Source organism: Aquarana catesbeiana, linkage group LG01, assembly GCF_042186555.1.
Source record: "Aquarana catesbeiana isolate 2022-GZ linkage group LG01, ASM4218655v1, whole genome shotgun sequence".
Taxonomy (NCBI): Eukaryota; Metazoa; Chordata; class Amphibia; order Anura; family Ranidae; genus Aquarana; species Aquarana catesbeiana.
This window is the reverse complement of record NC_133324.1, coordinates 129,921,152-129,938,520: the sequence shown is the minus strand read 5'-3', so window position 1 is coordinate 129,938,520 and position 17,369 is coordinate 129,921,152. Positions and strand designations below refer to the sequence as shown.

Sequence of the window (17,369 nt, the reverse complement as noted above, 5' to 3'; positions counted from 1 at the left end):
TACTGTACATTCAGGTGTTATTACCACATGTTGTATGCACACAATTGTACAAGAAGGAAAAAGGTTATTTTTAAAGACTCAAAGGCATAACATCCTCCTTGGCCCAAACTCTACCCTGTGAGTAGTTGTAAAACTAGGCAAAGAAAAAAATTAATAAATTGCACAAGTAGAAAACAGGAACTCATGTGTACTTTAAGGTCACAGCTTTGAATAGAGAAGCAGGAAGAAAAAATTATATATATTAAAAAAAAAAATTTAATAAATTAAATGAATGCATCTATGAATATTGTGCAGTGAGCCCTTGTATGTCTACATGTTTCACCGCTAGGCTTCCTCAGGACACGGCCAAGGTTCACAAACGAGATAGATAAGAGAATATGTTTGGAATGCACAATCATGTACAGTCATGATACGGTGGGTAATTCACTCAAAAGAGATTTATTAGGTATCGCTGAATGTATGAACAGGGGCATGTGAATAGTATTCCTTATTTTGGGAAAGGCCATCAAAGAGAGGAGGGCCATCAAATAGTATCCCACAGTGAATGCTGGATTTGAATTCCAGTACTGCTGATGGCTATATATAGACCAACAGCCAATCGCTGTATGTTTAAAGTTTCAATATCACAGCATGCCCCTGGGAGACAGCAATCCACTGTGTGTTCACATGCCCCTGTTCATACATTCAGCGATACCTAATATATTTCTTTAAACATTGAGTGAATTACCCACCGTATCGCGACTGTACATGATTGTGCATTCCAAACAAGATAAAGAAACATATTCTCTTATCTGTCTCGTCTGTGAAGCTTGGCCGTGTCCTGAGGAAGCCTAGCGGCGAAACGCGCAGACAGATAGGTAGATAGGTAGTACTACCTATTTTTTTTGTCATCATTCAACTGTGTTTACTCTTTTTAAATCATAATCACAACAGAAACTACCCTGATCAAAAAAGTTTGGCGATTTTGGCCCGATAACATGCACACACATTGATACAAAATGGTTTGAATGGCTATTAAAAGCTAACCATCCTCACCTGTGATCTTTAGAAGAGATTAGACTAAAGCTATGGACTTTGTAGGCACACGCGTAAATTATTAAAAATTTGAAGTTTTTAATTGAATAAAGTTAGAACGGTTATGTACAGACAGATTAAAAAACACATATATTTGAGTGACCTCAAAGACTCTAATATCACCTGTGATCTGTTTGCTTGTAATTAGTGTGTGTGTGTGTGTGTATGTATAAAAGGTCAATGAGTTTCTGGACTCCTGACAGACCCTTGCATCTTTCATCCAGTGCTGCATTGACGTTACTGGATTCTGAGTCATGGGGAAAACAAAAGGATAATCAAAGGATATGCGGGAAAAAGTAGTTGAACCGTATAAAACAGGAAAGGGATATAAAAAGATATCCAAGGAATTGAGAAATCAGCAATCAGCAGTGTTCAAACTCTAATCAAAAAGTGGAAAATTAGGGGTTCTGTTGAAACCAAACCACGGTCAGGTAGACCAACTAAAATTGTAGCCACAACTGCCAGGAAAATTGTTTGGGATGCAAAGAAAAACCCACAAATAACTTCAGCTGAAATACAGGACTCTGAAAACATGTGGTGTGGCCGTTTCAAGATGAATAAGGAGGCACTTGAAGAAAGATGGGCTGCATGGTCGAGTCACCAGAAGAAAGCCATAACTACGCAAAAGCCACAAAGTATCCCGCTTACAATACGCCAAACAGCACAGAGACCAGCCTGAAACCTTCTGGTACAAAGTCATTTGGAGTGATGAGACCAAAATTGAGCTTTTTGCCCACCACCATAAATGCTTCATTTGGAGAGGCATCAACAAGGCCTATGACGACAGGTACACCATTCCTACTGTGAAACACAGAGGTAGTACACTAATGTTTTGGGGATGTGTGAGCTACAAAAGGCACAGGAAATTTGGTTCAAAATTGATGGCAAGATGAATGCAGTATGATATCAAACAATACTGGAGGAACATTTGCATTCATCAGCCAGGAAGCTGCGCATGGGACGTACTAGGACATTCCAACATGACAATGATCCAAAACCATGGAACTGGAGGCTTTTTGCCAAGAGGAATGGGCAGCTTTACCATCTGAGAAGATAAAGTGCCTCATCCACAAATACCACAAAAGACTTCAAGCTTTCATTGATGTTAATACCGTGTATTTCCCCCTTTAAGAACTGGGGTATGTAAACTTTTGATCAGGGTCATTTGGGTAGTTTGTTGTCACTACGATTCAAAAAGAGTAAACACAGTTGATTGATAATAAATGGCTTCAGCCAAACACTAACCATGAGTGAAAGAAAAGTTTTTGTGTTATCATTCATATTCTCTGAAAAACGGTCAAGAAAACAAATTCTGCCAGGGTATGTAAACTTATGAGCACAACTCTGTGTGTGTGTGCAGAAGTTTGAACTTTAACCACTTTCATACCAGGCCTATTCAGGAACTCCTCTCCTACATGTAAAAATCATAATTTTTTTGCTAGAAAATTACTCAGAACCCCCAAAAATTATATATTTTTTAGCAGACACTCTAGGGAATAAAATGGCGGTCATTGCAACTTTTTATCTCGCACGGTATTTATCAAATCATGATGTAGAAAATAACAAAACAGTAAAGTTAGCCCAATTTTTTTGTATAATGTGAAAGATGATGTTATGCCGAGTAAAGAGATGCCCAACATGTCACTCTTTAAAATTGCGCACACTCATGGAATGACTCCAAACTTCAGTACTTAAAACTCTCCACAGGCAACGCTTTAAAATTTTTTACAGGTTACATGTTTACAGTTACAGAGGAGGTCTAGAGCTAGAATTGTTTCTTGCGCTCTAATGCACGTGGCGTGTGTGTAGTTTGAACAGCGTTTACATATGTGGGTGGGACTAACGTGTGCCTTCTGAGCACAAACTACCGGAGACAAGGGCGTTTTAAATTTTTTTACAACATTTTTTTTTTTATCACTTTTATTCCTTTTACAAGGAATGTAAACATCCCTAAGAGCCCTTTCACACTGGGGCGGAGGCGGCGTCGGCGGTAAAACGCCGCTATTATTAGCGGCGTTTTACCGTCGGTATGCGATGGGCAGGAGCGGTGAAGGAGTGGTATACACTCCGCTCCTTCACTGCTCCGAAGATGCTGCTGGCAGGACTTTTTTTTTAACCGTCCTGCCAGCGCATCACATCGGAATAAAAGCAGCGGCACTTTCGGGCCGGTTTGCAGGCGCTATTATTAGCGCAATAGCGCCTGCAAACCGCCCCAGTGTGAAAGGGCTCTTAATAGGAATCATTCGGGACAGGTCCTCTTTATGGAGAGATGCGGAGTCAATAAGACCCCACATCTCTCCTCCAGGCTGGAAAGCATGAGATCAGAAAAAAAAAAAAAAATCCATGATCTCATGCTTACCAGCCACGATCGCGGCTTTGCTACATCCACGGCCCGGACGTAACGTCATAACATTGCGCCCAGGCTTTCGACGGTCATAGAGATGACCGGTGACCATCTGGTCATCGGTCATCTCTATGCTCGTCATCCAGCGGCGGCTGATTCTTTCTCCGGGTCCCCGATGGCACGGGAGACCCCGGAGAAGCACCGTATGGCGGCGGGAGGGGGGATGTCCCATCCCGTCACCTATAAGAACAATTAAGCGGCGGAAATGCCACTATGATCATTCTTATGGTGCACAGAATCGCCGGCTGAAAACAAGGATATCTGAATGATGCCTGTAGCTGCAGGCATCATTCAGATATTCCCACTGAAAGTCCAGGACGTCATATGACATCCTTGGGCGGGAAGTGGTTAAAGAGGTTGTAAACCTCCATGTATACTTTATGCCAATAGGTAAGCCTACAATAAGGCTTACCTATAGGTACTGTAAACATCTCCTAAACGTGCGCCATTTAGGGGATATTTACTGTATACTGCGCCAATGCTCTCTAAAAAAAACGGTTTCTTTAGAAGACAGTGCCGTGACCAGCAGCTCCCATGTGTATGCGTTGGAGTGACGTTGCGCGGCTCCAGCCAGTCACAGAGGCGGAGTCCGCCACCCCGGAAGGAAGACGGGCGAAGATGGATGTGGCCTCCAGTGGGGACAACACGGGCTTAGTTTTGCAGGTGTCACATAATGTGCTAGTATGCGATGCTTACTAGCACATTATGTCTTCACTTTGCAGGGGAGGGAAAATTTTCTTTAAGAGTTTACTTTCTCTGGTAAAGAAAGTGGAAGAGTTACTAAACCTACAACAGTAAAATCAACCTGTACAGTGAGGGGGGAAAAAAAAGTATTTGATCACCAGTATTTTACAAGTTTAAAATATTTTTTTTTTTTTTTGCTAGAATATTACTTAGAATCCCCAAACATTATATATTTTTTTTCTAACATCCTAGAGAATATAATGGGTGTAAATCACAACAGGCAAATACATAGAAACAAAGTATCTTTTTGTTCTTTTATCAAAGAAAAAGAACTCCGGTGTAAATGAAGGAAGTTTAACCATTTAAAGACTAAACCTTTTCTGACATTTGTTTACAAGCAAAAATTATTTTCTGCTAGAAAATTACTTGGAACACCCAAACATTTTTTTTTTCTTTTTTTAGCAGCAGAGACCCTATAGAATAAAATGGTGGTTGTTGCAATACTTTATCACACCGTACTTGCGCAGCGGTCTTACAAGTGCACTTTTTTTTGGAAAAAATACACTTTTTTTAATTAAAAATAAGACAACAGTAAAGTTAGCCCAATTTTTTTTTCATATTGTGAAAGATGTTACGCTGAGTAAATTGATACCCAACATGTCAGGCTTCAAAATTGCACCCGCTTGTGGAATGGCGACAAACTTTTACCCTTAAAAATCTCCATAGGCAGCATTTAAAACAATTCTACAGGTTGCATATTTTGAGTTACAGAGGAGGTCTAGGGCTGGAATTATTGCTCTCGCTCTAAAGATCGCGGTAATACCTCACATGTGTGGTTTGAACACCATTTTCATATTCGGGCGCTACTCATGTATGCGTTTGCTTCTGCACACAAACTCGGCGGGACGGGTCGCGTAAAGTGTCAATTTTAATCCTATTACAAGGAATGTAAACAGAGCACTCTCTACACTTGTTACATGAATGAATCGAGAAATTCTGCATAAAGATTGTAAGAGGGGTTGAATCGAGATCGTGATTTTTTTTTTTTAAAAAGAAATGTCTGACCTCTGATTGCCAACAAGGGTTTTGCCACCAAGTACAGGCGATCCCTGGGTTACAAACAAGATCGGGTTTGTAGGTTTGTTCTGAAGTTGAATCTGTTTGTAAGTTGGAACAGGTACATTTTTTAAGTGTAGCTCCAGCCCCAAAAAAATATTTTTAGGCTTTTTGGATAGCGTAGGGAAGGGTTAACACCCCTGTAACGTTTCTTTTGCTGTCTGTGCCCCCTGTACAGAAAATTTCACCTCTCTTTCGTTGTGACAATTGGATTTTGAAAATTTTGGGTTGTTGTAGAAACAAAGATTGGTGATAAAGCATCAGTGGAGGTACCTTTTTCCCATAACTCTTACAGGAGAGAATTTCCCTTCCTAGGGGTAGATTTCCGCTCACTTCCTGTGGTCTCCCTCCATTTGTAAGTAGGAGTCAGATGTTTGTAAACAGGTGACCGTCTGTACTGTCATGTTTTGCGAAGGGGTAAAATAGTTTTTTCACTCATTAAAATGCAAATCAATAACTTTTTTGAAATGCTTTTTTCTGGTTATTTTTGTTGTCATTCTGTCTCTCATTGTTAAAATAAACCTACCAAGAAAATTAGACTGATCATTTCTTTGTCAGTGGGCAAACGTACAAAATCAGCAGGGGATCAAATAATCCCCCCCCCCCCCTCACTGTGTATGCAGTAAAGCATGTTTGATATACTCTGGAGCCAAAGAAGTTAAAGAGGAAGTAAAGTTTAATTGTACCTACAGGTAAACCTATAATAAGGCTTACTTGTAGGTACTGTAAATCTCGCCTAAACTTGCAACGTTTAGGAGATATTTACTATATACCCCGCCTCCATCTGCGCATGCGCACTGAAGGAACAGCCGCTCGTGCCGTTTCTTCAGGGCCCTGTGCCTTGACCAGTGGCTCACACACGCATGCGCGAAAGTGATTTCATCGCTGCTCCAGAGCCCAAGAACCCGGAAGAAACACCAGAGAAGATGTCAGCGGTGTCTAAGGCCTCGTACACATGAGCGGACTTTTCACCAACAAAAGTCCGACGGCCCTTCCGGATGGACTTTCGTCAGACTTTTGAACGAACGGACTTGCCTACACACGATCACACCAAAGTCCGACGGATTCGTACGTGATGACGGACGACCGGACTAAAATAAAGAAGTTCATAGCCAGTAGCCAATAGCTGCCCTAGCGTGGGTTTTCGTCCATCGGACTAGCATACAGACGAGCGGATTTTTCGACCGGACTCGAGTCCGTCGGAAAGATTTGAAGCATGTTTCAAATCTAAAGTCTGTCTGATTTTGTTGAATCGAGATCGCGATTTTAACCATTAATCATACAGGTCTACTATAAAGCAAGTAACGAGCTATAACTGTAGGTTAAAAAAACCTCTGTCCCAGCTGTTTAAAATTACCTACTGGTATTTGTGCAAATATTTTTTTTAAAAACAGCGTTAGTATGCCTATCCCTCCTATGCTTATATCTACTAAAGTGGAAGTGCCATAAATTAAATATAATTAAATACATAGCAACATTAAATACCATTTAAAAAAAAAATACTCATATTACAAATACTCCAAATCACAGTGACATTCCAATGTATATAAATTAAATTCAATTAGTTAAATATTCCAAATGTTCATGTGCTTTAGTGTCCAAAATTCATAACCGTGCAACAAACAACCCCACAACAATAGTGCAAGGGATATTGCAACAATAAAGTGCTCTTTCCCATCCACTTCAACGTTAATCTCCTTTCCACAAATGGTTAGGTCCCTTTCACACTGGTGCACTTTTCCAAGACGACACATGTGCATGAAAACCATTCCACATTAAATCAGATTTAACTATTCACACTGCAGGTGTACTGTGCTTTCAATTCCTGTATGCTTCACTGTTGGTGCAGTTTTTCAAAAACAAAAAACAAAAAAGAAAAACAAAAAAGGCACCTTGCATTTGTAAGTGCATAGGAATGCATCAAAAGCTTATCAGTTTGAAAGGGCCCTTAGGACTAGTTCACCACAGCACAGCAGCTGGTGTGCAGGACAATCTGGATGAGCTCAGTACATGATCACTACACTTATCACGGTGGATCGCGCCATTTCCTTTATATAATGAACTTTGAGGTGTCACACATACATCTCAATAGTGCTCAAGTTCAGTGCGAGGCGGCGGATTGCCTCACACTGCGCTGTTCTGAAAAAAAGTACTGCATGCAGTCATTTGTTTGAGCGCATCGTGCTCGCAAACCATTTCAATGCAGTGGTGTAAACCGAGCACATGGGAAACAAGGCATTCAAGCCTTGTCCTTGCGGTGGGACTATGCTGAAAAAGCCACCCAACGCAGTCCTACCGCACCTGGTGTGAATCAGCCCTTAGTGACGAGAGACTGTCCAAACTCCACTTCCCTCCGTGCTCCTCCACCCAGTTACATGGCCTACCCACCACAGGTTCTGACCCTAATTAATAAGGGTCTTAACTCGCTTGCATCATAATATTCCAACTCTCTCCCCATGCATTTCACATAGCCATATCCAAAAAAACAAAATTAAACTAAACAAAATCACTCAGTTTAACAAAATGTAAAAAGAATTGAAAACATCCACCATTAAATTCACAGGATGATGTGCTCAGCCCGGCATCCAGGAATGACAGCTTCAACATGTAGACTGAGCTGCCCGCTCCACTAGTGCTTCCTACTAGCCACAAGCGGACGCTGTGTGTGGAATGATGTCACGTATCCAAGCACCGCTATATCTGATATTTAATTAACTTATGACACTAGCACTTTATTAAATGGATATAAGCAAAGGAGGGTTAGGCAAACTAGAGCTGTTTTTTTTATACAAAAGGCAAGCCATAGATCGTGCAAATTTCTTTAACGAGTTGCACAGACCATGCTGACAGGTGAGTCCCTCCTGCCGAGACAATCGATCCAACTTGGTACATTCAGCCTGCCCACATAGTGTTTGAATCTCATCTGGTCCCTGCTGAACCAGTCTATGGCTGGCCTGGTAATATGCAGCGCTTAATACTAAATATATAAAAGTCCATATAACAGATGATGGAGAATAGAGACCCCACACCAGCTTCAGTGTGATGAACAGATCCACCAGGCAAATCTCCTTACCAGGGGAAACAGACCCTCATGTTATAGTGTAATGATCAAAGATTGAGCCTCTGCCCGAGGAACTGCTCCCCACCCAAGTTCCTCCAAGCTGGCTGTCAATGACCTCACCATAAAAGCATAAAAATAAAGGATCCCATAGTGCAGTATTATTTAAAACTTAATGGTCCCTTTATTAAGTAAAAAACGCTCACTCACATGAAGACGGTTTACAACGCACATCTCGATCAAATTCAATGCCTATGCAAACTGAGATTATACCTCTTACTAATTTGCAATGACTGACTGGAAAAAATAAAAATGTTAAATAATTTCAGTTTCTCCATTTTATTCTACGTAATGTATAATAATTTGCAGTTTCACCTTTTATTTTCACCAATGTTCCATTAAAGGCCTGCATTCTCTTATAGCCAACTTAACAATATTAGTAAAATTGTACTAGCGTTGAGCTCAAAACCCTCATCTTAACCACAGGATTAAATCAAACTTATCTGATAACCCAGCCTATTCTGCAAGTAGTACTAAGCAAATCTAGCAAAGCAGAGTGTGGATTATAAAAAAAGGAATTAAGTAGGCCTTTGGGCTCATGTACACAGGGCATTAGAAAAAACAAGCTGCAACGCCACTACCAAAGCCAGGAAAAAGCAGCTGTAAAAACATGCTTTTAGTAGCTTTTTGTATTGGCGTCAATGCACTTTTGCCACACTAGCTTTTAGCAGCATTTCTCTGCCTCCATTCAAAGTCAATGGTTCCCTATGAGAGCCCATTGATTTGAATAAAAGTCGCACCAGAAGTCGGATCACGATGATATGACTTGCAGTGCGACTTGTGCGCTGAGGATCTTGAAGAGGATCCCCGCAGCCTGGCATGTCAGGAAGGGGGGGGGGGGGGGGGCGGACGAGCAAGCGCGCGCCCCCCCTTCCCCTAGACCATACAAGGCCACATGCCCTCAACATGGGTGGGTTGGTGCTTTGGGGCAGGGAGGCCTGCGCCCCCCACCTCAAAGCACCTTGTCCCTATGTGGACAAGGGCCTCTTCCTGACAACCCTGGCCGTTGGTTGTCGGGGTATGCGGGCGGGGGACTTAACGGAATCTGGAAACCCCTTCAACAAGGGAGCCCCCAGATCCCGGCAACTCACCCTATGTGAATGCGTATGGAGGTACATGGTACCACTACCCATTCACCCAAAAAAAAAAAAAAGTGTCAAAAATAAAAACAGTACACAGGTTTTTGACAAAGTAATTAAAGCAGCTCCGGCGTCTCTTCTTCTGATTTCTTCTCCCTCCAGAGATGTCTTCATCCTCCAATTCTGTTCTCACCGCTGATTACTTCTTACGCTGCCGGTTCTTCTCCCTCTGTTATTCCTCTGAAGTTCTCAACGCTGTAATGCATCCAGAGGCACCGCCCCTTGTGGCATCATCGACCCATCATGCCCTGGGCAATGACATCACAAGTGGATGGAGCCTCTTGATGACGTCACTGGGTGACCCCGCCCCTTGGCTATATAAATATCGGCACACGACGGCCCTAGCATTACACTGGGAGAGCGCGTCTAGAGAACAGAAGGGGAAGACAGCAGCGTTGAGAGGAGAAGAACCAGAGGATAAAGACATCGCTGAAGGGAGAAGAAATCAGAAGGAGAAGAGACGCCGGCTGTTATTTGACACTTTTTTGGGGGGTGAATGGGTAGGGGTACAATGTACCCCATACTTATTCACATAGGGTGGGGGGCCGGGATCTGGGGGCCCCCTTGTTAAAGGGGGCTTCCAGATTCCGATAAGCCCCCCGCCGCCAGCCGACCCCATCAACCAATGGGCCAGGGTTGTCGGGAAGAGGCCCTTGTCCCCATCAACATGGAGACAAGGTACTTTGGGGTGGGGGGCGCAGGCCAACCCCCTATGTTGAGGGCATGTGGCCTGGTATGGTCCAGGAGGGGGGGGGGGGGCACTCGCTCGTCCCCCCCCCCCCCCCCTTTCCTGACCTGCTGGGGTGCATGCTCGGATAAGGGTCTGGTATTGATCTTGGGCGGGGGGGGGCACTTTTTTTTCCCATTCTGGCGTGGGGTTCTTCTTCATGATCCGACTTCCGGTGCGACTTCAGTTTAAATCATTGGGCTCTCATAGGGAACCATTGATTTTGACATGCTCGACACGGCTTAACACGGTTTAGCAGCTTTTAGCAGTGTCAGATGTTTTTACAGCGCGACAGCCTCTGATCCTGAAAGCACAGGCTGTTTTTTTCTACTGCCCCTAAACGCTTATGCCTCTAACAGTTTATGTGTACATGGACACATAGGCCAACATGGAGGGGGCGTTCAGAAGCAATTAAAAAAAAAAAAAAAAAACAAACAACACACACGCCAGACGCCCCTAACAGTAGCTGTTAAAATGTCCTGTGTGTGTGAGCCCTTTATGTTGATGACATAATTTTCCCTGATTGGAATGTCACAGTAAAGAAGTTCCATAAACAAATGAAACTCTGCTGTGATTCCTCATTACGGAACCTCTCTCCAAAGTGCTGCATATAAGAAAATGACATTTTGCTTACCTCAAGATTTTTGCTGGCGACATTTTTAACAACAGCGGGAAACAGCTCAGAGGCATTTTTTCCATTTGAAATCATCTAAAAAACAAAAAGTCATACATTTGTAACTGCTTTTAAGGGTAACTCCATACATAATTGCTATGCAAGCCATATTTTATTTGAATGTTATTAAAAATTTACCTTTCCCCTTTAACCTACAGTGCTGTAATTTTTCTGTAAAAAGCAATATGGCTACCTGGAGGCATTCTGTACACAGTTGGTGTATGGAACGCCCTCAGAAAATGTAATTTCCTGCTTGTGTGATTGACTTACTGATTTTCCCAGAAGTCAGATTTTAGGCATCCTCTGCAACAAAAAAATTTCATTTTTAGTGAGAGGCTCCTAAGGCTCGGTTCACACTGCCACAACCTGAAAGTCGCACGACTTGCGGTGAGACTTTGCCAAGAGACTCCCTGGCGACTTGAGTACTACTTTGAGGCACAAGTCTGATGGACTTTTCTAAAGTCGGAGCAGCTTCAGTAGTGCCAATTAAGACAGCTCTCAATGACCAACATGGAATTTCACATGCCACGCGACTTGGGGTCTCACAAGTCGGATCCCAAGATGCGGCAGTGTGAACCAAGCCTAAAGGGTTAATAATTTCTAAAGCAATGCAGACATTGCAGCTTTCCTCAGAGCACAGCAAATGCATCAGCTGATCAAAAATGAAAATGTCTCTCCCATTCATTATCAGTATCCAAGGCAGAAATTCACATTGATCATTCTTAGGGAATTGTTTCACAACAAAAGCGGTTACTCTTTTAGAGCCCATTCACACCACTTGCATGATGCGTGAAGGTGCCTTTAATTGTTAACCGGAAAGGAAGGCAAAATTAATATTTCCCGCAATACTCAAAAAAAAGTTAAACAGAGCCATGGGATTAAAAAGGAAAAATTATCATGTGGTGCTGGGCAGAGGAGCATTAAAGTGAACCTGTTGCCTTGCCTGCAGTGACAATTCATGAGTAATGTTAGGAAAGCACTTTGTAAACAACTAATTTTGGGTAAGTTGGGTATGTCCATATACTGAAGCTCTGAGACATCTGTTTGTGAGCAAAACAATGACCCTACTGTGGGTGTGTTTGGAATCCTCCCACCCCAAACACACTCCTTGCACCTTAAAGGCCAATACAGAATATATTTTCTGCCCAAGCCATCCCAATGCTCGTATCTCTCACTTACCTAGTTTGTGGCAGCCCTGAATCTGCACTTCAAAAATGTCAAAAGATGCATCTTAGCCCCGTCTTCATGTAGCATTATGTGACTATACAGAAAACCTCATATCCAATCATGCACAGCCTTACTGCATCACAGAATAGGGTGTGTTTTTCCTCTCTAGATCACAACTCCCTCATTTCTGTACAACCACTTATTTCTGCCAACTCTCCAACTTCCTCATTTATGCCACATGGAGGGAGTGGGCACAGACAGCCAAGTGTTTTTGTTCTCGTAATCCAGCTCCGGGAGAGAGAGGGGGAGGGTGGGCAGCAACACGAGAGAGGAGTCATCGGAGAGCAGTGGTCCCTCATACTCCTAATGCCAGTAATTTCTCTTTAGGCCCCTTTCACACGTGCGGACCGTATGTCCGTATTTCATCCATCTGTTTTCGGATGAAATACGGACATACATGCATCCCTATGGGATAGCGGGTGTCAGCGGACACCTGATATCATCCGGCTCCGCTCTCGTCCGATCCTGCAGACGTAGGAAAATCCTATTTCTGTATCCGTCTGCAGAGCGGATCGGATGAACACGGACAGACGGTCCGTGCTCATCCGATCCCCCAAAGGGGAGAGCGGAGATCTGACAGGGCGGTCCCTGCACAGTGTGCGGGTCCCGCCCTGCGATCCGCACGTTTTTCAAAGTTTGTCAGTAAATTTTGAAAGTAATTTTTCTCCTTCACGGATGTGCATTGATAAGGTGGCACTGATGAGGAAGCACTAATATGACGCACTGATGAGCACTGATAGGTGGCACTGATGGGCATTCATGGTCAGCACTGATTGGAATCACTTATGGGCACTGCTAGGGCTTTCCTGTAATCGGGGCACTGACAATCAGCGCCCTGTTACCAACCCAGGTCTCCCCTGCGAAGAGATGCCGCTGATCGCCACACACACTGTCAGTGTGAGGCAAGGAGAGCCGATTCACAGCACTTCCTTGTTTACATGTGACCGGCTGTGATTGGATACAGCCGATCACATGGTTAAAGAGCAGCGGCTCTTTACAGAGATGAGGGTCTCGCTGTGTCCTAGCAACACAGCGCCACCCCGATTACCTCATGGCGCAACCCTGATCACTAGGCTGCGCAACCCCACGGGCCCACAAGAGCGGCCCTTTTGAGCACCGTCATATGACGTCCACCCAGAATGAGAGCCACACCGTCCCTCCGTCATTTGGCGGTGGGCGGGCGGCAACTGGTTAAATGTAACAGAGGCAATGAAATAATAGCTCCTCTCCCCTTTATGGTTCACATAGGTGCTGGAACGCATACTTCACAAATGAGACCTTTAATTTTTGTGCCTGCATCCACCCCAATGTGCACACAACTTAAGGAGGTGAATGCAGGTGCAGCGGCGGCAGACAGTGTGCATTTAGAGAATCAAAGCCACTGTCTCACCCCTGCAAATTTTAACATGCCACTGTGCTGGCATTCACCTTCATAAGCTGCCATGCAGTTTACAGTGGATGCTGACGCAAAGGTTTTATTCACGCAGTATGCCTACTAGCACCCATGTAAATGAGGTTCTACTTACTATGGAGAGCAGATTCTTGGAGGCCTGAAATAGAAACAGATATCATTTCTAGGCTGTTAGAAATCCCTGACTTTCAAGTTTAGCAATGAACTTCCTTTTTGCCCTCTTCTTGACTGGTAAATATAGCACTGAAAGTGCTTTGTTAATGTGGATGTAAACTCTCACATATGAGCAGTGACGTGAACAGCCTCAGATAATACGCAGAGATGAAACAGATCCTCCTACATAGGTTTTACATGTATATCTGCTGTTGTCAGCTTTATATACTGTTTAGGAAGTGCACGTCCTATTAGAATTTTATCTTCCCGATTCACCTGTGGGTGTGGCTTCTTCCCATACACTGTGAAACAGCTGATTGGAGAAAAGGCACACAGCCCCCTCCACATAGGGAGAGATTTGCAGAGCTGTGCTGTGAATAGACCAGCTCTCTGCTAATCTTTTTATAGCACCCACTCTGACACAAATTTCAGTCTGGTTTATCACAGTTCCTGTAGAACTGGTCAGAAGATATCATACTGATAACAGATGAACGGAGCAGGAGAAAGCCACTGGACCTAGGGATTTGAAGAGAGATAAGAAACCACTGCAGATATATGTGCCCAGCTCAAATTTCATTAACCGGGTTTACATCCACTTTAAATCTGTGTGATTAGCATCACTGTTAATTCTGCCAGCAATCTTGTAATCGGATAACCTGTTGTGTTCTCTGCCTGTGCACAAGGAGCGAGGGCTGTGTTCTTTGTAATCCATCAGAAATTAGGTAGAAAGGGCTGGCAACGCGTGCTAAAGAATTCAGAGCTGTCTTATGTACACAGTACACTATACATTGATCAGCCATAGCATTAAGATCACTGACAAGTGAAATTAATAACATTACAATGGCATCTGAAAGTCAGTGGGATAAATTAGGCAGCAAGTAAACCTGATGTCCATGAAAGAAAATGTGTTCAAAGCAGAAAAAATGTGCATCGCAGTTTGTTGGATATGGGGCTTCATAGCCGCAGACAGATCAGGGTGCCCTTGCTGACCAGTGTCCACAACCAAAATCGCCTACAATGGGCACGCGAACATCAGAACTGGACCACAAAGCAATGGAAGAAGGTGGCATGGTCTCATGAAACGTGTTTTCTTTCACATCATGTGGATGGCTGGGTGTGTGTGCGATGCTTACCAGGGTAAGAGATGGCACCAGGATGCACTAGGTGAAGAAGACGGCATGATGCTTTGGGCAATGTTCTGCTGGGAAATGTCCTGCCATTCATGTGGATGTTACTTTGACCCGTACCACCTGCCTTAAAATTGTTGCTGACTAAGTACACCCCTTCATGGAAACGGTATTCCCACGATAGCAGTGGCCTTTTGAGCATAACAATGCACCATCACACTGTAAAAATGGTTCAAGAATGGTTTAAGGTGTTGACTTTGTCTTCAAATTCTCCTGATCTTAATCCAATTGAGCATCTGTGGGATGTGCTGGAAAAACAAGTCCAATCCATGGAAGCCCCGCTTCGCAATTTTGGTGGCAAAAGAGGGACCTACTCAAGGTTAGGTGGATCTCATCGTAATCCTTTAGGTCATGTGACCATATCTCTCTATATAATGGCCGTCATAGAATCCCAGAACACAAGTTTCTTATGTTATTATAGGTGGACCTAATAGATTGACCATAAGAAACTACAGAACGTGCTTAATTAGTTTAGAAGTGCAAACCATATAGAAACGAATCACGATAAGCATTTCCCTTGCTTTTGCCAAAAGAGAATAAAAACAGAACAAATTTAGTGGAAAAAATAAAAGTGATAAAGTGGAAAATGGCATTTAACCTCCCTGGCGGTATGATTATTTCAGAATTTTGATGTTTAAAGCGGTACAATGTTTTGCATGGAAATTTGGCGTTTTATATTGTAGGCCTGTAATTCTTAGGAATAACACACTTAAATCTGTCCACCAAGAGTCTAGTAGACAGCTCGGGTATGATAAAGTTTGAAACACAAAATCATAAAATTATAATATAAAAAAACTATAAATAATAACAAATAATAATATAATAATAATAAATGATTCAATAATGTAATCAAATCAAAAACACAGAAATTTGCTCAGTTGCAGAATTGTTGCTGTCTTTACTTTCAGTGTTTGATGACGAATTTCCCCATAAATCACTATCGCTCAATTCTGCAAGTGATTCTAATTTATTATCACTGTTTTCTAGCTGGTCTAAAACCGCTTTTTATGTAAAGGAACAGTTTTGGTTGCTATGGACAATCTCCAGTTTCCAGGCAGAAAGAACAGTATTTATAATATAAAACTGCATGCAGGGCACTGGACAAATCACTAGGGACAAAAGGGATGTGAAATTATTTGATACAGTAATGTAATCTGTAGGATTATAGTGTTCTGTATGTATTGTGTAAGTTTCACTTTTTGAATTTGGCACCGTTCCCCGTCCCTGTGCGTCGCAACTCTCGGCACTGTGATACATCGTGCGGAGACACAGCCCGCGGACACAGAGGGAGGACATCGCAGGATCCTGGGGACAAGGTAAGTAACCGTACCAGGATACTGCGAAGCGATCGAGTGTGGCTCGGGGTTACCGCTTTTGGTACTGAAAATCCACCCCGAGTCACACTCAGGATTACCGCCAGAGAGGTTAAACACATTGTTTAAAGTGATACTAAAGTCTCTTTTTTTTTTTTTTATTTAAAAATAACAAACATGTTATACTTACCTGCTCTGTGCAGTAGCTTTGCACAGAGCAGCCCAGATCCTCCTGTTATCAAGTCACTTTCCAGCACTCCTGGCCCCTCCCTCCTGCTGAGTGGCCCCACAGCAAGCAGCTTGCTCTGGGGCATCCGAGCCCAGGCTCTGTGTGTCCATTCAGACACAAAGCTGCGGTTCGGTCAAGCCCCCTCTCTCTACTCGTTGGCTAACTGACTTTGACTGACAGCAGCAAGAGCCAATGACGCTGCACTGCAGTCTCAGCCAATAAGGAGGGAGAGTCCTGGGTAGCCGAGACACTCCTGCAACATTGCTGGATTGAGATGGGCTCAGGTAAGTATTGGGGGGTTGAGGGGGGCCGTTGCACACAGGAGGTTATTTATCTTCATGCACACAATGCATAAAGATAAAAAACCTTCTGACTTTACAACCACTTTAACCGCTTGCCAACCAGCCGCTGTATAGGTCGGTTCTCCTGCGCAAAACGCCGTAGCTGGCGGTGGCTCAGACGAACTGCGGGAGCGTGCCTGTGGGTCGGGCGAACTCTATGTCCGCCGATAACCCGCGATCACCTGTTACAGAGGCAAAACTGAGGAACTGCCTTTGTAGACAAGGAGATTCCCCGTTCTGACAGGTGACATGACAGGGATCTTCTGTTCGCAGTGATCTGTCTTGTTCCAGTAAGCCCATCCCCCAGTTAGAAACACCTAACCCCTTGATTGCCCCCTAATGTTAACCCTTTCCCTGTCAGTGACATTTACACAGTAATCAGTGGATATTTATAGATCGCTGTATAAATGTCAATGATCCCAAAAAAAGTGTCAAAAGGGTCTGTCTGCTGCAATGTTACAGTCCTGCTAAAGATCCAGATCGCCAGTAAAAATAAATAAAAGTTCCTAAAAATATCCCCTAGTTTTGCGCAAACCAATCAATATACGCCTATTGGGATTTTACCAAAAATAT

General features: G+C 43.3%; 1 protein-coding gene across 2 annotated transcripts in view; it reads right to left on the bottom strand.

The window, feature by feature from the left end:
* Window positions 1–17,369, bottom strand: part of AP3B1 (adaptor related protein complex 3 subunit beta 1) — a 524,279-nt gene that overhangs the window by 416,718 nt on the left and 90,192 nt on the right. For both annotated transcript variants that reach the window (XM_073623849.1, XM_073623855.1), the window contains exon 3: window positions 10,897–10,971. In XM_073623849.1, the coding sequence (XP_073479950.1) occupies window positions 10,897–10,971 (75 nt within the window). The remainder of the gene's footprint in view (window positions 1–10,896; window positions 10,972–17,369) is intronic.